The following is a 20253-nucleotide window of genomic DNA, read 5'->3' as shown; positions in this document are numbered from 1 at the left end:
TTGTGGAAGAACTGAGAGAATTAGCTCGTATTCATTAATTTGGTGAGCAGCAGTCTGACTCTCAAAAAGGTCACATGATAAATCCCAAGTTATACAATTGTGGAGGAAGAAGAAAAGATAATTTTCTGTCTGTCTGTCTGTCTCTGTGTCTGCCTATGTATGTATGTATCCTATCTATCTATCTATCTATCTATCTATCTATCTATCTATCTATCTATCTATCTATCTTTTACCTACCACCTACTTATCTCTTTTGGTGTGTGTGTCTGTGTGTATGTGCATCTGTCTACAAGTGCCTGAGCATGCATGTGTGAAAGAGAGGGAAAGAGAAACAAGCAGAGTCAGAGAGAGCATGATACCTATTTGAGTGTGGTAAAGACAAGGATAGATGAGATCAGTCTAAATTGTAGTATTTCCCATCTGTCTGGATAAAGGCTATCAGCTCACGATGGTCCAGTGACCTGATCAATGCTTAACTTCCCAAATCACTGCTTTGGAAATAATAAATTTTAAATCAGGAGACGCAAGAAAGTAGTTGCTAAACATAGAAGTCAGAAGTGTATTAAATTTGTATTAGCAGAATTTGTTTTCTCAATTTTTCTATTAGGCATTCACTAATCCCCATGAAATATGCATTATTTTATTTTTTGTGTTTATCATTTTGTGGATAATGTACTGTGAAACTATGTAAGCATGTAATATTAAATAAACATTGTTTGTACAGAATGCTAAGGAAAAGGAACAAGTAAAATACAAAGAAGCAAGCACATTGTAGTAAAGTGATGAATTAAGTAAACTTTTCTTGCTTCCTGCTAAATCCAAGTTCCAATTCACCCTCATTTAATGCTGATGAAAGTTTTACTATAGCTTCAAGGTTATACACACACACACACACACACACACACACACACACACACACACACACACACACACGGAGAAAGCAAGAGGGAGAATGCTCAGACTCCAGTTATCAAACCTAAGAATTAATACTTATCTTGTCAATTTATAACCATATTAGGTAAAATCCAGTCACAAAATCATCTTTCCATATTATACACATAAAGGAGATTGGATAGACTGATGATAAACAGACAGAGATGAGAGGTAAATAGAAGATAGATGAGAGGCAAATAGGTAAATAAATAGATGGACTATACAGACAGGTAAATACACCAACAAGGAGGCAGACATTTTTTCCTCTTGTTCAATTATAATACAGTTGTATACAAGACTCTCTGAATGGAAACTTTTTAATTTACATTATGTAGTACCATTACTTAAGAAATAAGACAGTCCTAAATTTAGATTAAAATTAGGTTTTAATTAAAATTAACCTCATGGTGGCCAGCAAGATGAGTGCTTGCCTACTTGCCTGATGGCCTGACTTTGATCCCTACAGCCTCCATGGTGGAAGGAGACAACTGACTTCTGTAAGTAGCTCTTCCAGGTTCCACATGTGTGTTGTGGCATGCAGACATGAGAGAACTACAAAATGTGGTAAAACTTACTTTATGAAATGTAAAATTTAGAAATGACCTATTGACATAATACTAAATACCTTAAAACACCTAATTATTTTCTGAAAGAAAACCTTCCATTTCAAATCAAAGTAATATCACTGTGTCACTGTACTCAGAGGTCTTAATTAGGGCTGTAATAACCTGCAGTCCATTTTCATTTTGCATGTTAGTAGAATTTAAAATTATCACTCCAGGTCTTGATTAATTAAGGGGGCAGTTTTATGAGCTGTGTATTCACATCAAGCACTCCAAACCAAACCCAGTCAAACCAATACCATATAAAATAAAGCAAGTCCTTGATTTCTTATAAAATGTAAATCTTAGTTTAACTAATGGGTCAATAGATTTGCTTGGTAGTGTGCTTCCTTTAAAAACTCTTTTACTTATACTAAAAATAGATCCTTCTCTCATACAACATCCCAACCACAGTTTCCACTCCATCCACTTCTCCCTTCTCCTTCTTCCCTCTATCCACTCCTCCTCCATTTTCTCCTCAGAAAGGAGCATGCCTCCAAGAGACAATAGCCAAAACATGACAAAACAAAATACAACAAGACAAGGAGAAAGCCTTTATATTGAGACTGGGCAATATGTTTCCCTTTTATAAATGGAGAAATTCGAAAGAATCGAATTGGTCATTAACAGTCTTCTCTGGTGTGAAGTCAGTAATAGTTGGCTTCATGAGCAGTTTACAAAGAAAAGCGTTTCTCTAATTTTATGTTTTTTAAATGAAGTAAATAATTAGGTTAACTGAACTGAGAATAGGACCCCTGTTGAAGGAATCAGAGAAAGAACTGGAAGAGCTCGAAGGGGCTCGAGACCCCATATGAACAACAATGCCAAGCAACCAGAGCTTCGAGGGACTAAGCCACTACCCAAAGACTATACATGGACTGACCCTGGACTCTGACCTCATAGGTAGCAATGAATATCCTAGTAAGAGCACCAGTGGAAGGGGAAGCCCTGGGTCCTGCTAAGACTGAACCCCCAGTGAACTAGATTGTTGGGGGGAGGACGACAAGGGGGGGAGGATGGGGAGGGGAACACCCATAAAGAAGGGGAGGGGGAGGGATTAGGGGGATGTTTGCCCGGAAACCGGGAAAGGGAATAACACTTGAAATGTAAATAAAAAATACTCAAGTTAATTAAAAAAAAAAACCACCCAAAATATATAAAAAAAATTAGGTTAGTACATGAAGTAATGATATCATTATGGTATATTCATCCATACCCCTCATAGTAATTTGTATTTTATATTAACTCTCTAATTCTGTTGCCCTCTCTCACACTGTCAGCCATCTTAGCTGAAAAATTGACAGCAATTTAGAAAGAGAAACACGAGGTAGCAATAAATGGTCCTCAGGAGAAAGGGGCAAGAGATGGAGTAAGAATGCATTTGACACAAAAGTGGACAGAGGGCTCTCAGGGTGGCTTGGTGGGTACAGGTGCTTGCTGTGCAGGCCTGATGCTCCAATCCCTGGGGCCCAACTAAAGATGAAAGGAGAGAAATAACAGCACAAAGTTGCACTCTGACCTCCCTACAGATGCGTTGGTGCATTCGCCCCACACCACGCATACAGTCGTAGAAATAGCAATAGTAGTGGGAAAAGAAAATGAAATACTTTTTAAGTTTTGATGTTCACTGTAAGTGACCACCAAACTTATTTTAACCTGTTTAAAACTAATGGGATAACATGTTCAGCCACTCCTGATTTTAAATAGGGCAAGTTCGACTTACATTTAACCAATGAAATTTGAGAGAGAAAATTACAGCCGTTTTAAGAAAACCCCAACCTCCTATGAATGACCCTCTACCGTGCTGTTGATTCCGGAGATCGAAGTGACATAATGAATGGGGAGTTAAGAAGATGGATGGAGACTGAACCCTGTGAGACAAGCTCTCTCATCATCGTCGGCTGTCCTGGTCTTCATGGGACCTTGAGAAATAGAACTTGCCCTATGCCTTTAATCTCCTGTTAGCCCAGAAGGGAGAAGCTCCTAGTAGGTGCCCAGTTATGTTACTTGAGAGATGCAGAGTGCTTGAAAGGAAGGATATATTACAACTTGGCCTTGCCGTAACAACGGGCCCACTCCATTGTCTGAGAAATAAAGAGACCTTGGGGATGCGAGTCCTTTAAAGCTGCATCTCAGAAAGTTCAGAGCGTGCACACTTGTGCATGAATCTGAGTATGTGTGTCATCCTTCTTCCAAGTTACTTAGGATTATTTACTTTTAAAGATGTCACAAACCCATGTTCAAAAAGGAGTGGACTATGCAGTTTTTGAGCAAACTACTGACCCTTTTAAGTTTGTCAGAACTGAGCTCTCAAGGAGGGTAGGCTCCATGGTAACCCTTCCCAGGAAAGACAAGGGGAAACGGCCACAGTCACGTGCTAGCTACACCTCAGTTTAAAAGGCGGCCAGAAAAACGCACAGGTTAAAAACAGTTTAGGGAGCAGGTTGGAATGGCTCCACGGGTAAAGAAAGGCATTTGTTGCTACACCTGATGGCATGATTTTGTACCTTGGTACCCACAAGGCAGAAGGAGAGAACCAGCTTTCACAAGTTTTACATGGGCTACCCCATCAATAAAATTTTAATAGAAAAATCTAGGAAGGCAAATCCAGTAACTGGTAAAAGAGCTTTTTTAGAGCAAAGAAAGAATACACGAAGTGTAACACTGTATTTTCATCTGCTCACTCTACAGAAAGAATGTGGGTCTGGGAAGCCAAATTGTGCTCGCTTTTCTATTTCATCAGCCCTCAGAAAGCACACCAGTGACGTTATACAGTCTGAGCTGGATGTATATTTAGGAACACACACACACACACATGCACGCACGCACGCGCGCACACAGACTCATAAAGAAAAAAGAGGCCATGAATTTGAAAATAAACAAGAAGGGTTTGGAGGGAAGAAAGAGAAAGTAGAAATGAGTTGATTATATTAATTGTAAAATAGAATGTGTGTGTTAGTCCCCTGCACTCTTTTCTTTGGTGGATCCTTTTGTGTCTTTACTGCAAAGGACAATTCTTTGTGCTCCCTTCTTTTTCTCCCTTTTTTATTTAAATCCAGAAAATTTTTATTCTTTATGATAACAATGTCCAGCATGATAGTGGTAAGATGGCCACAGCAGAGTATACATGTGTTTCTTCCTGTATTGGTAATTTTATCAACAAAGGTAAACTAGGTGATATCATAGGGCATGCTGTGTTATTCAGTTTTTCTTTTTTTTATTGGATATTTTTATTTACATTTCAAATGTTATCCCCTTTTCTGGTTTCTTGTTCATAAACGCCCTATCCCATCCCCCCTCCTACTGCTTCTATGAGGGTGTTCCCCCACTTATCCACCCACCCCTTCCTGCCTCCCTGCCCTGACATTTCCTTACACTGGGGGTTGGGTCTTGGCAGGAGCAAGGGCTTCTCCTCCCATTGGTGCACAACAAGGCTACTCTCTGCTACATATGCAGCTGGAGCCATGGGTCTTTCTATGTGTACTCTTTGGATGGTGGTTTAGTCCCTGGGAGCTCTGGTTTTTGGTCTTGTTGTTCTTGTGGGCCTGCAAACCCCTTCAGCTCCTTCAATCCTTTAAATCCTCCAATGGGGACCCCATTCTCAGTTCAGTGGTTGACTGTGAGCATTTGCCTCTGTATTGGTCAGGCTCTGGCAGAGCCTCTCAGACGACAGCTATATCAGGTCCCTGTCAGCATGTACTTCTTGGCATCACCAATATTGTCTGGGTTTGGTGGCTGTATGTATATGGGCTGAATCCCCAGGTGGGGCAGTGTCTGGATGGCCTTTCCTTCAGTCTCTGCTCCAAAAATTGTCTCCATATTTTCTCCTATGAATATTTTTCCCCCTTCTAAGGACTGAAGCATCCACACTTTGGTTGTCCTCCTTCTTGAGTTTCATGTGGTCTGTCAATTGTATCATTGGATAATCCCAGCCTTTGGGCTAATGTCCACTTATGAGTGACTACATACCATGTGTGTGTTTTTGTGATTAGGTTACCTCACTCAGAATGATGTTTTCTAGTTCAATCCATTTGCCTATAAATTTCATGAAGTCATTTTTTTAATAGCTGAGTGTACTCCTGGGTCCTCAGGTAGTTCAATGTCCAATTTTCTGAGAAACTTCCAGACTGATTTCCACAGTGGTTGTACCAGCTTGCAATCCCACCAACAATGGAGGGGTGTTCCTCTTTCTTCACATCCTCATCAGCATCTATTGTCACCTGAGTTTTTAACTTAGCCATTCTGACTGGTGTGAGGCTGAATCTCAGGGTAGTTTTGATTTGCATTTCCCTGATGACTAAGGATGTTGAACATTTCCTTAGGTACTTCTTAGTCATTTGATGTTCCTCAGCTGAAAATTTTTTGTTTAGCTCTGTACCCCATTTTTAAAAGGGTTATTTGATTCTCTGTCGTCTAACTTCTTGAGTTCTTTGTATAAATTGGATATTAGCTCTCTATCAAATGTAGCATTGGTAAACATCTTTTCCCAATCTGTTGGATACTATTTTGTCCTAATGACAGTGTCCTTTGCCTTACAGAAGCTTTGCAGTTTTGTGAGATCCCATTTGTCCATTTTTTTTAAGATTTATTTATTCATTTATTATATATAAGTACACTGTAGCTGTCTTCAGGTGCACCAGAAGAAGGCATCAGATCCCATTACAGATGGTTATGAGCCACCATGTGGGTGCTGGGATTTGAACTCAGGACCTCTGGAAAAGCAGTCAGTGCTCTTAACCACTGAGCCATCTCTCCAGCCCCCATTTGTCAATTCTTGATCTTAGAGCATAAACCATTGGTGTTTTATTCAGGAAATTTTTCCCAGTGCCCATGTGTTTGAGATTCTTCCCCACTTTTTCTTCTGTTAGTTTGAGAGTATCTGGTTTGATGTGGAGGTCCTTGATCCATTTAGACTTAAGCTTTGTACATACTGATAAGAATGGATCGATCTGCATTCTTCTTTTTTTTCTCCATCTTTATTAAATTGGGTAATTCATATTTACATTTCAATTGTTATTCCCTTTCCCGGTTTCCAGGCCAACATCTCCCTAACTCCTCCCCCTCCCCTTCTATATGGGTGTTCCACATGCTGACCTCCAGTTGAACCAGCGTCATTTGTTGAAAATGCTATCTTTTATCCACTGGATGGTTTTAGCTCTTTTGTAAAAGGACAAGTGACCGTAGGTGTGTGGGTTCATTTCTGGGTCTTCAATTCTCTTCCACTGATCCACCTGCCTGTCTCTGTACCAATACCATACAGTGCGTCCTTCTTCAAAGGCAGTGATTCTCTTCTTCACTGCTCATTATCATGTATGAAATTCTATGATTTGAATACATTATTTTCTTTCTATGAATTTAACAAATTTGCTTTGCTAATGACGGGGCTATATTTTTGATGTGTAAAGGAAAGTTTTATAGATTTAGAAATTATTATTTTATTTGACAAACACTGTGAAACACACATGCAGAAAGAGAGAAAGAGAGAGAGAGAGAGCAGAACTTACAGAGCATAGCATACATATCAAAATATACATGCTATACATACACACTTTATAAAAATAAAGAAAAGCCCATGGCCTTAAAGTTGTCTTCTGAACCTGTGAGATTTTGTACTTTTATTATTTAAATTCAGATCACTGATTCCACTTGAAATCCTGAATGCCTTTCCTCAATAGGATGACAGGAACATTCGAAAGCAGACATAAACTAAAAGGTAATTATACTTTAAAATATCACTATTATTACATGCTAATATGTGGAATGTTTTTGAGAAATGTTAATTGGATAGAAATAATTACATACCATTTAGTCATTATAGAAAAAGAAGATAAATGACAAAATATAAATTTCATTAGAAGTAAGGTCATTCTTTGGTAATATACAGTATAGTAGAATTTGTGCAGGCATCTTTTGGTAATATACAATATAGTAGAACTTGTGCACTGAAATCTTTTGCTGGCAGTGAAATACAATAGGATCTGATTCACTTCTGCATTTCAATGCACTGGCTCATTGGACAGTTGTTGCACATGTGTGTGCATGCACACACACAAACACACCCTGACACACATTTTTTTCTTTTCTTTTTTTTTTGTGTGCTGCTGGACATGCATGTCCTTTTCCATGTTAGGAAAGCACTTCACACACACACACACACACACACACACACACACACACACACTATATATATATATATATATATATATATATATATATATGCATATATATATAATATATATATACACATTGATACTTATAACACATGTGAGTCAAATTTTAAATTAAGTGACTCAAACTTGGCTGCTGTTAAATTTTATTACATAGAATGCATACAACTATAATAGACCTGGATTTTCTGTTCTATTTAGCAAGAATGAAATGTCTCCATTTTATAAAGAGTGATTTTGCAATGTCATACCTGGACCAAGTTCATAAGAGTATCTCGGAAGTGTCCCGATGTCTCTGAATAAATGTCCTCTTGAAGGTTATTGCTGTATTCTGGGCAATAAAATATCCATGTTAACAACATGGTTTAAATCATTCCACTTAGAAAAAGCCTTAAATCTGTTCAGAAGCATAAGCAGTGACTGTGAGAACTACTCAATGCTCACAATACACAATGGGATGGAAATTAATGCATTTTTTTTTCTTTCTGGAGCTGAGGACCGAACCCAGGGCCTTGAGCTTGCTAGGCAAGCACTCTACCACTGAACTAAATCCCCAACCCACAAAATTTTTGAAAGGAAAATAATCATACTTTTATTTTAAGAGGCGAAAAAGTTTGATTTTGAGGTAACTTGATGGAACAATGACATTTACATAAAGTAAAACAATGTATTTGTCGAGCAATGGTTACTCTTTGTTGTATTTTGACTCTACTCAGGTAGAGTAAAGGACAATGCTCTCCAGAATCAAGATGCTGGGCACTCCCTGTCATAGGAAAGCATCTGCCTCATAGACATTTGTGATCACACTTGAACAAAATTCGCTTGATTTTCTGGAGAATTATTTCCCTTTTGGGGTCATAATCCTCAGTTTTAGTTATTGAACCAATTGGTTTTGAGTGAGTCATATTGCTTCATTTTATTGTCTCTCATATTTTAGGCTGATTGATTATAAATGTATATATTTATATGGTATGATATAATGTTTCAACCTATGCATACATTGTGTAATGCTATCCGCCAGTTACTTACCATTCCTATTTGATATGGCTACTTCTCTCTGTCGACTACATTGATGTATAAAATACATTATCATTATTTCTCTTCACTCTGTGAAGCAGACTACCAGAACTTACTTCTCCAATATAATTGTGTCTGTGAAGCCGTTGATCAACCTCCCCATCCTTCCTTCTACTGACTTAAGAGCTACCGAAAAAGTCTTTTTAAAAAAGATTTATTTATTTAATGTATATTAGTATACAGTTGATGTCTTCAGACACACCAGAAGAAGGCATCTGATTCCATTGCAAATGGTTGTGAGCCGCCATGTGGTTGCTGGGAATTGAACTCAGGACCTCTGGAAGAGCAGTCAGTGCTCTTAACCACTCCAGCTCAAAAACTTCTACTTTACCCCAATGAGTCTTAGTTCAAATGTAATAGTGCCTATCACCTTGGTTGTCATCTTGACATATCTGGGAAGAGGAAACATCATATCAAACATTGATTCCTTCAGACTGGTGTGTGGGGCTGTCTATAGTGAAATTTTCTTGTTTGCTAATTGAGGTAGGAGGGTGCTGCCTATTACAACTGGTGCCTTCTCTGGGCAGGTTGGCCTTAGCTGGACAAGAAAGGTAACTGAACAAGGCAGGGGAAGGATACCAGTAAAAAGTGTTTCTCTATTATTTCTGATTCATTTCTTGCCTCATATTTCCATTTGAGTTCCTGATCTAACTCCCATCAGTGATGGACTGCAATGTGTAGGTCAAATAAACTGCCCCTTTCCTCTTGCTTCTGGTCAGGGTTTACCCCAGCAACAGAAACAAACCAGAACGGTAGCTTAAAAATATTTAAAATAAATACATGAAATGGAATACTTTTATGTGTTATTTGAAAAGTGTGGTTGTACATGTGCACAATGCATACATATTTATATATTTCCTTACGTAAACAGTAGGCTTCTCGCATCTGGAAAATCTCCCCATTTGTTCTCGAAGCTAATATTTCAATGAGGCAATTCTCATCAGTTCCTGCTCCCTAAAAGTCAGAGAGAAATACGAAGATACTTTTATTTGGAACACTAGGTCTACTTTATGTACAGTAAACAAACAAAGCATTCATGGTGTTCTTAGAGTAGGTAGATGGGGAACGAAGGGTTTTCTGGATAAACGTCAGCCCCCTCTGGTCTATGTCAGCTGTGCACTGTTTGATGTCCTTAGAAGGATGATGCTGTCTGTAGGAACTTGGTCCTTTTATTTGGAAAAATGTTATGGACATTATAATCGACACAGGAAAGAAAACACACTAAATGTTTCCACTGTCCTTTGGAGTGGAATTTGAAACTCTGTGTGTTGCTGCAATATCAGGACTTGATTATTAGTTTGAAACTGGAATATCAGTTTGAAAATAGAACACAGATCTCATAGTTTATCAAGTCTATTTTGGTGATTCATGCTTGCCTCTCCCTGGCTGTGGAACTGTGCTCCTATTGCCTCAACATTTGAACTCACTGTATTCTGTGGTATCATTTAGCATACAGTGATATCACTTATCTGTTGTCATGGTCTTAAAGGCAACAATCTTTTCCAAGAAGTTTTTGGGAGGATCTTTCCCATCCAAACAGTAGCATGAGACCTCACTCTTACACTTTGTGACTACATGGTTTTATAAGAAATGGTGATTGGAATGTAAAATTTGGAAAATAGATGATTGGTTGGTCTTCCCATGAATTTTATAAAATCACTATTCTGATATATATTATATATATATACATACATACATACTAAAATCTGTGTATTTTTAATGTTTTGTCTCTTGCCTCATCTCTGTCACACATTAGGATGATCTGGTCTTTGGCAAGCACTTTAGGGAAGTATTTAAATGATCTTAAAGGTGTTTATTGTCAACAGTTGAAGGAAGTCAAAGGCTCTCTTTTCCCCACATCCCCATACAATAAAATCTGTAATTTATTTCATAAAATGACTTTTCTGAAAGATCTTAGTTTTTTTAAAAAAATAATTTTGATACATCTGAACAGTACTAACCATATGTATTTAACTTATGGTCATAAAAAATAACAATGTCATTGATATTTTGACTCTGATATAGTATTTTATTTTGATTCTGAGCCAACTGTTTACAAATAAATTTAAAAGAGTCTCATGAATTTGAACACATCTTCCTCAACATGAGAGCACATGTGGAAGACAGACCAATCAGAAGAGCACCACGAGCTACCTCACTCATTCCTGAACAGCTACTCCTGTTCCTGAGCTTGAAGATGGTGGAGTATGTCTGAGGCTCTACAACTGAAGAATAGGCTGGCCTGGTCCCTTGACTCACTCTCCCTGAAAGCCTCCTTTCACCCCAAAATTTCCAGTGACACAATGGGTTAGATATTCTCTTTTGTCTCCCTGATTTTACAAACTGCAGGACCATCACAGGGAAGTCTGTCCTTTGTTGAAATCTGAGCCTGTCCCTGTCACAGGTGTATGATTGGGTCAGCCTGTATCTGATGCAGGTAGATTACTGGGCCATTCACCTTCATGGCATGCCACAGCTCATGAGCATCGTAAGATGGTGGTGGATACATCAGGCCCACCATCACTTCTTTGAAGTGAGATGAAAGTTGCTCCTTCAGATCTGCAATCAGGTCCTATGGAGAAAGAAGCAAACAAATGAAAACATGCACCGAGTTTATAAGAGAAATTTGATAGGGAGCAATCTTTTATGAAAATGTCCTTTTTGTATCCTCCAGCAATAGGTCTGGTTTTGATTTACATACATATCTTTGGGTTACACTAGACAATGGATTTGGAATGACTGCTTTATTAATCACTTCTGTGTGGAAATTTTAGTCACAGCAGTAGAGGAGCTATTTCCATTTGTAATCCTCAACCTGTATGCTTCTTCTGGTTTCCTTATGAAAATAAACATTGAACCTGCCAACATTTGAGCTTGCAGTCCTTGGTTTTCCTGGACATAACTAATGACCCATTAATCCTTAAATAAAACACACGTCTCATTTCATTTCCTCATACAAAGTCTTTTTAGCATGGTATATTTGGTTACTCTATCGACGAAAACTTACATAAACTAATTATTCTTATACCCTTTTTTTCAAATAACAGGCACATTATATAAAATATTGAGTGTTACTTAAATAGAAAAACATACATGCTAGATTTTACTTTCTGGAATACAGGTATAAAATATTAAACTAATATTTTGATTTCATTTTCTATTTTTCTGGTATACTAAGAAATTTAAAAATATGCTAAATTACATTTCTATAAGTTTATCAGGACAATTGAAAGATATTTAAATTTATTGTGTTTTGCTGAAATATGTAAAGTATATCTAGTTCTACTTAAAGGTGTGCGATAGTATTTAGTATTTATACTATTAGTGAGGCATAATAAGCTTTATTAGAATAAATTCAATCTTGTCATACTTTATTAGCAAGATGGAGATATTAGAAAAGAAAGACTTGAAGGATAGGGAAGTTGCTGGCTGGGATAAAATAGAATGTGCATGTAAAGTGACAAACTGTAAGTCATCATCAAGTTGGTTTAAAATCTGTTTATGGAGGCTCAGACGTTGTTAGTCCAACCTGTCCTCACAGGCCCTGAGAAATGGCCCTGAAAAACTGAGATCTGAGCAAAGCAGACGAAAGAGTGAGAATTTAAGTAACCACTATTTACTGCTCCTATATTCCAGAATGCACTTTGAGGATTTGAAAAGAATTCTGATTCACTACATCAATTCTCCAACAAGCTGTAAATAGTGCACTGTATAGGTGAAAAATAAGCGGGGCCTGGATATGATCTCTGTAGTTTTTTTAATTTTTAAAATTTTTATTGGTTATTTTAGTTATTTACATTTCAAATGTTACCCCCTCCCCAGTTTCCCTTTCACAAGTCCCCTATCCCCTCCTGCCTCCCCCTGCCTCCCCTTATGAGGTTGCTCCCCCACCTGCCTATACCTACACCTGCCTCAGCAGCCTAGCGTTCTCTTCTCCTGGGTCATCAACCCTCCACAAGATCAAGGGGCTGCCCTCTCAGTGATGCCAACATAAGGAAATCCTCTGCTACATATACAGCTGGAGCCATGCGTACCCCTTGCGTACTCTTCGGTTGGTGGTTTAGTCCCTAGGAGCTCTGGGGGGGGGCTGGTTGGTTGATATTGTTGTTCTTCCTATGGGGCTGTAAACCCCTTCAGTTCCAATAGTCCTTGCCCTTACTCCTCAATTGGGATCCCTGCGCTCAGTCCAATGTTTGCCTGTGTACATCAGCATCTGTATTGGTTTGGCTTTGGCAAAGTCTCTCAGGGGACAGCTATACCGGGCTCCTATCAGTAAGCACTTCTTGGAATCAGCAATAGTTTCTGGGTTTGGTATCAGCAGATGGGATAGATTCCTAAGTGGGGCAGTCTCTGGATGGCCTTTCCTTCAGTTTCTGCTCCAATCTTTGTCCCTGCATTTCGTTTTGACAGGACGAATTCTGGATTAATACTTTTGAGGTAGGTGGGTGACCCCATCCCTCAACTGGGGGCCATGCCTATCCATTGGATATGGTCTCTACAGGTTCTCTCTCCCCTTTGTTGGATATTTTAGCTAAAGTACTCCCCATTGGGTCCTGAGAACCTCTGATCTTTAACAAATGAGCCAAAAACATCTAGTTGTAAAAAGACAGCATTTTCAACACATGGTGCTGGTTCCACTGGAGGTCAGCATGTACAAGAATGCAAATTGACCCATTCTTATCTCCCTGTACAAAGCTCAAGCCCAAGTGGATCAAGAACCTCCACATAAAACCAGATATGATGAATCTAATAGAAGAGAAAGTGGGAAAGAACCTTGAACACATTGGTATAGGGGAAAATTCTCTGAACTGAAAATCAGTGGCTTATGCCCAAAGATCAACAATTGACAAATGGAACCTCATAAAATTGAAAAGCTTCTGTAAGGCAAAGGACACTGTCAATAGGACAAAATCACAACCAACAGATTTGAAAAGATCTTTACCAATCCTACATCTGATGGAGGGCTAATATCCCATATATATAAAGAACTTATGAAGGTGGACTTCAAAGAACCAAATAACCCTCTTAAAAGTGGTGTACAGAGCTAAACAGAATTTTTTATTATGCAAAGGCAAAGAGCATTTATTCATCAAAAATTTCTGCATGCAAGGGTCTCCCCATTTGGGAATGGAGACACCCAGTGGACTCACAGGCCCAGCTTTTATTGTCAGTTAGGGGAATTCCAGGGACGGGTATGTGCCTTTGACCTTGATTGGCTAGCTCTATCTCTAGGGGTCTGACTGATTATAATTGGTTAAAGCTCTAGGGACTTTCCAGGGTGATTGCTTACTCATTATAGCTGCCTATGTTTGCTTCCAACCAGATGATAAGGTGTTCTCAGATTGGTCACCTGAAACTGTGGTTGGGTGACCACAGGCTCCTGAATCCTGGTTCTCATTTGGGGGAAATAGCAACTTAGGCCTACTCCCCTGAAATATCAGTTTGCAGCCTGTCATGGAGTCAGCTTGGCTTTGCCTGACTCAGTCCTCTCATTCTGATTTGTAACTGAATCAAATCATTGATTCATCAGTTCTTTCCAAGGTCCAAGTTGTTGGCCAATGAATAAATTGGAACCTAAGAACCATAAATTTTATTACTGAAAAGCAGACTTTTTTGACTTAGCATCTTAACTGAGGAATCTCAAATGACTGAGAAGGACTTAAAGAAATGTTCAATCTCCTTAGTCATCAAAACAACCCTGAGATTCAACCTCACACCAATCAGAATGGCTAAGATAAAAAACTCAGGTGACAGTAGATGCTGACAAGGATTTGGAGAAAGAGGAGCACTCCTCCATTGTTGGTGGGATTGCAGACTGGTACAACCATTCTGGAAATCAGTCTGGAGGTTCCTCAGAAAATTGGAAATAGTTTTACCTGAGGACCCAGCTATAAAACTTCTGGCCATATATCCAAAAGATGCCCCAACATATAAAAAGGACTCATACTCCACTATGTTCATAGCAGCCTTATTTATAATAGCCAGAAGCTGGAAACAACCCAGATGTCCTTCAACTGAGGAAAGGATACAGAAAATGTGGTACATTTACACAGTGGAGTACTACTCAGTTATTAAAAAACAATGGTTTCATGAAATTCACAGGCAAATGAAACTTGAAAACATTCTGAGTGAGGTAACCCAGTCACAAAAGAACATATGGTGTGTACTCACTGATAAGTGGATATTAGATAGTGGATAAAGAAGCTCTGAGTACCCATGATACAACTCACAGATCATATGAAACTCAAGAAGAAAGATGATCACACCAAAGTGTGGATGCTACAGTACTACTCGGTAGAGGGAAGAGAATAATGTCTGGGAAATAGAGGGAGAGAGGGATATGGGAGGGAGAGAGGTGAGGGAGGGGGAAAAGGGAGGCCAGTTCAGATATGGGAGGGGATGGGGGAGAAGCACAGAGCTTCGGGAATTTGAAAGTAGGTGTGCAGCAGTGGGAGAGAGGGAACTGGAACTAGCCACTCAAAAGTGCCAGATCTCTGTAGTTTTTAAAAGATAGTCTTACTGTATTGCCTAAGTTGGCCTTGAATTCACTATCCTCTTGCTTCAGCCTCCTGAGTACTGTAATTCCAGGTGCATGCCACGATGCCTAGCCAGTCTGATTGGTAATGGTGTGTAGGAAACAGGGGCCCTAAGTAGTGAATGCAGCATATATTTTGAGAATGAGGAGTTTATGTTCCCTTAGGATGCAATGGATTGAAAATATTAATGCATACAGATGTATTCAACATGCCATTATGAAGAGATAGCAATGCTCAGGCAGCTAATGCAAAAGTTTTACAAAGGTAACGCTTGAGCTGGCACCTGTGCTGCTTGTCTTCCTCTAAACTTAAATAGATCCCTTATTTGATATCTCAATAATTTTGAATTTATTATATTATAACAAGGTATATGGTAACACTGATGCATTTATCTTTCCAGTGTCTATGAACACATAGATTGTCTCAAAATTTTTTCTAAAGTCAGCATTTAACTATATGATAGTGTAGTAAAACATGTAGGTAGAACATAGGCAATATGTAAGTGGGTCCATGAAACTGAAAGAACTAACAAACTCATGAATAAATGAGTGTGGAAAGAGAAACAGATTTTACTGTGTGCAAAGAGTAAACACACTATTCAAGTTGACGATTACTTGAGCATTCCAAGTCTATGGTTTAATCTTTTAGCATAGTTGTTTGATCACTGTTCTCATGCCCTATGTATATAACAGCATCTTCATTCTTTACACATTATACAATTCTAGACAAATGTTGAATATGTATTCCACTACATAAACATACTGAGGTTAGAATCACCACTAGATGGCAATATACATCTTTATTTTGTTTCTCTCTCTCTCTCTCTCTCTCTCTCTCTCTCTCTCTCTCTCCTTTCTCCTCCCCCCACTGTATGTGTGTGTGTGTGTGTGTGTGTGTGTGTGTGTGTGTGTATTCAAGACAGAGAGAAAAAGAGAGAGTACTATACTGTTTGTTTTAAAAAATTCAGTTAACATTTTAGTGAAAGAAGCCATGGTTATAAGCACCCTTTATGGACCCTGTTATATATCATGTGTATATTATTGGCACAAATTACTAAATTTCTCTGCATATTTTGCCTCTCTAAGTAAAGAAAACAAAAGCCCTCCTCACAGGATTAGTACAAGTATTGCAAGACTTAGTTTTTAAAAACACTTTTAACACTCCCAACATGTACTCCAAAAATATCATTCCCTCCAAAATACTCAAGAAGCTTGTGTATCAGTAGCCTCTAGCTACAAATGATGGCAGTATAGTGTGGCTTCCAGCTTCCTGTCTTCAGAGTGTGTGTCTCATACTATCCCCAAAGCTCAAAGCTTTGTCCGTTATCTTTGATTAGTTCTATTTTCACCATGCCTGGTGTCAGCACAGTCTATCGTCTCTAATTGGAAACACAGCCATGTTCTATGGTCTGCACATATGGTGATTCTATAAGAACACAAGGGAGACAAGAAGTTTCCAGTGCTTAGTGACTCTCAGGTTCCTGATTTGAGCAAGTGTAGTCACTCTGGGATGTTCATGCAATGAATGCACCCATTGCTTTGCTCAGTCCCTGTCCTTGATAAGCAGGGTGTGCTTGCAGTCCTAGAACTGGCCAACTCTACTGGCCAACTCTGGCCAACTCTTGCTGCTTCCCCTTCTACATGCCTTGGCTAGACCATCATCTTTTCTCCTGCACAATAACAGAGCAGTCATCTAATGAGCTCTCCTGTGCTTATTCCTTGTGTTCCTCTAAAAAATTGATGATGAGTTCCTGAAAATAAGAAAAGCACAAAACAGAATAATGATTCTTCTGCCTTAAATGTTCCCTTACTCAAAAGGAAAACATTGTCATTCTGCTTCATGCTTTATCCTAGAGGAAAGCAGACACAGGATATGTTATTGCATATAAATATGAATGTAACTTCTTACCAGCATTGAAAAGACTCATAGAACATTGTGATCATTTCTTGGCACTCATTGTTCTTCTCCTTGCTCCTGATTGGTCTACTGTAGTTACAGTGGCCTTCTTTCTGCTTCTGGAAGGACACATCTGCACTTATGCTTGACTTTGACCTTCACTTCTCCTTTCCTGGTCTTCCCCAGTGTTTCCTCGCCCTTCAGGCTTCTCAGAGAAAGTGTATAGAACCACTCATTCATGCAGTCCCCCAGCAATTCCTGCATTTCTCACCCACTTCAAACTGATATAATTTACCAAATAACATTCTTTCTCCCTGATACAGGGATTGGCTCTACCATGGTAGAGATTTGACCTGTTTTTTCCCATGGCTTTTTCATCAGCCCATGCAACTGTGCCTGGTAACTACTAAGTACTTGTACAATAGCAACAAAGCGAGCAAATGAATGGATAGGACAACATGTAATTCAACAATTATTTGTTTGTAGTCATTCTTGGCTAGTGTGAAAATAAACAAGGAAAGCAATCTCGATTCCCAGCAGCTTCCCTTGAGTGGAGGGTACAGAAATCAGGGAAAATAGCCAAGGCACAGTGCACTGCAGGTTGACGTCTATAGAGGGGGGCACAACAAGCTATTATCAGGGACGGTACCAGGAAGGAGATTGTGTCTTCAAATAAATATTGAATTGTATGTTTAAATAAGTATACTTTGAAAGTTCAAAGAGGAACATTCAAGTTGGCTTACTAATTAGACCCTTAAATTCTCACTTGGAGTTATATAAATAACTTCTCAGATGTAACCTCTGGAGTGTGACTTTCCCCAGCCTCATTGCCTGTGATTTCCTATTTTCTGAAGCCTTGCCCTGAAGCAGGCTCTGCCAGGATCACAGCTTGGCCTTCCATTAAGCTAATGAATACTTGCCTTTCAAATTGAGCTGTTCGGTGCCACTGCCAAAGCCATCTGACCACTCTGATTAAATTAAAAATAAAACAACAGTTTCTCATCCGTGACTTCTTATTCACATCTTATGGATGAAGTGGAGGTCAAAAGTGGACTATGCTGTTCTCTTTGTTTGAATATACTCAGGGGAACCTTTCCATATGCTTTTAACTTGTTTACCTTTTCCTAATTAATCATAAAAACAAGGCCTATTATTGAAATACTCAAAAGGCGAGCACATAGAGTGAAAGTTTAAATCTGTCTTAACTCTACTTACTGTGAGATCCCTGTATAAACACAGAATTGTTCTTCATTATAAAGACATCTGTGCAAGTTGTACTACTTTGTTATAGAAAGAAAATATTCTTCCAAACATCTGTGTTCCACACACAATTTGTTTAATGCTTCAGTTTCTGATTCAGACACGAGTTGTCTGATGGGAATGATAATAGGTTGGTCTAGGGAAACACAGCATTTTGAAGTTGGTACAGTTTGGATCTTGGATTCTCTTGGAGACTCTTGTGTTAACCTCAGTCCCCACTCTATCATTATTAGGAGGTGATGGAAGCTTTGATAGGTAGGACCTAGTAGGACTAGTTCTGAAAATTATTGGTTTAGGCCTTAATGTGAAATGTTGGGCAGTATATGTAGATAGGAAAATACTCTTTGGGTCAGTTGACACAGGTAGTCAAGTCATGTATAACTGGACCATAATTATACAGGGGAATAACCAAGGCTGTTCCATAGCTTTGGTGAGTGGCTTTTGGTGAGTGTTCCATACCTTTTTATGAGTTTATCGTTGTTACTCACATTTGGGCTGTTGGGCTGATAGCTTTGACTTAACACTTGAAACGTATCAATTGTATAATTTGTTGTGTCTGTAACTGTTGAAAATGTGACTTCTACTAATACCTTCGAAGGCATTCTTGCAGCCATAGGAAGGCATATTCTTTCTGATAAACATGAAATTCACAGGCAAATGGATGGAACTAGAAAATATTACCCTGATTGAGGTAACCCAGTCACAAAAGAACACATATGATATACACTCACTAATAAGTGGACACTATTGCTGATGCCAAAAAGCACTTGCTGACAGGAGACTGGTAAGTTGTCCCCTGAGAGGCTCTGCCAGAGCCAGACTGACACAGATGTGCATGCTAGCAGCCAACCATTATGCTGAGCACAGAGACCCCAATAGAAGAGCTAGGGGGAAAGCTGAAGGAGCTGAAGGGGTTTGCAACCCAATAGGAAGAACAATATCAACCAACCAAACCTCCCAAAGCTCCCATGGATTAAACCATCAACCAAAGAATACACATGGAGGGACCCATGGTTCCAGCTGAATATATAGCAGAGGATGGCCTTATCTGGTATCATTGGGAGGAGAGTCCTTTGGTCCTATAAAGGCTAGATGACCCAGGATAGGGGAATGCTAGGGTGCTGAGGCAGGAGTGGGGGTGGGGTGGGTGGGGGAACACCCTCATAGAAGCAGGGGGTCGGAGGAAGGGAGACAGGGAAGGGGTTAGGAGTTTTGTGGACAGGAAACTGGGAAGGGGGATAACATTTGAAATTTAAATAAATAAAATGACCAATAAAAAATATCTGGAGTCTTGATAGTAATTTAGACTGCATTCTCCACATTATACTGTTGCCCCTGTAGGTATCAGGAAAGTGGACATCATACAACACACCACACCAGTGTGTAGTGAAGTTCTCAATGTCTTACATGCCAAGGTTGCCCGTGCTTGCCAATCTTACAACTTCTGTTACATTTAACTTGATTTTTTTCCATAGAAAGGAAATTATCTCACAGGGCATTGCCCTGCACACTTGGCACAGTAGATTCCTTTTTGGGATCTACCTACAGTTGAATATTTTCAAGTCACAAAGCCACTATTCCTAGTCAATCGATTGTTTCTAGTCAGTCATTACCTTAGTCCTTGACACTAGTCCTTGCTGTGTTTTAGGCTTTCTTCATTTGAATTTTTAGAAAAGCATCTCAAATATAGCGTAAGGATCCAGGCATTTCATATACCTACAGGGTGGTCCACCAGTTATATGCTCTTAATTCATCAGCCTAGTAAGAATTCTCACTCTAGTT

The 20253-nt window shown here is 39.1% G+C and overlaps 1 protein-coding gene across 1 annotated transcript in view; it reads right to left on the bottom strand.

The window, feature by feature from the left end:
• The window catches only part of Anxa10 (annexin A10), a 66937-nt gene that overhangs the window by 11342 nt on the left and 35342 nt on the right, over positions 1-20253 (bottom strand). The window contains exons 4-6 of the mRNA NM_001109110.1: positions 11238-11351; positions 9643-9733; positions 7954-8033 (exon numbers count right to left, since the gene is read on the bottom strand). Coding sequence (NP_001102580.1) covers positions 7954-8033; positions 9643-9733; positions 11238-11351 — 285 coding nt within the window. The remainder of the gene's footprint in view (positions 1-7953; positions 8034-9642; positions 9734-11237; positions 11352-20253) is intronic.

Source organism: Rattus norvegicus, chromosome 16 (assembly GCF_036323735.1).
Source record: "Rattus norvegicus strain BN/NHsdMcwi chromosome 16, GRCr8, whole genome shotgun sequence".
NCBI classification, from domain to species: Eukaryota; Metazoa; Chordata; class Mammalia; order Rodentia; family Muridae; genus Rattus; species Rattus norvegicus.
The sequence above is the reverse complement of the archived record's forward strand: the minus strand, read 5'-3'. Positions and strand labels throughout refer to the sequence as shown.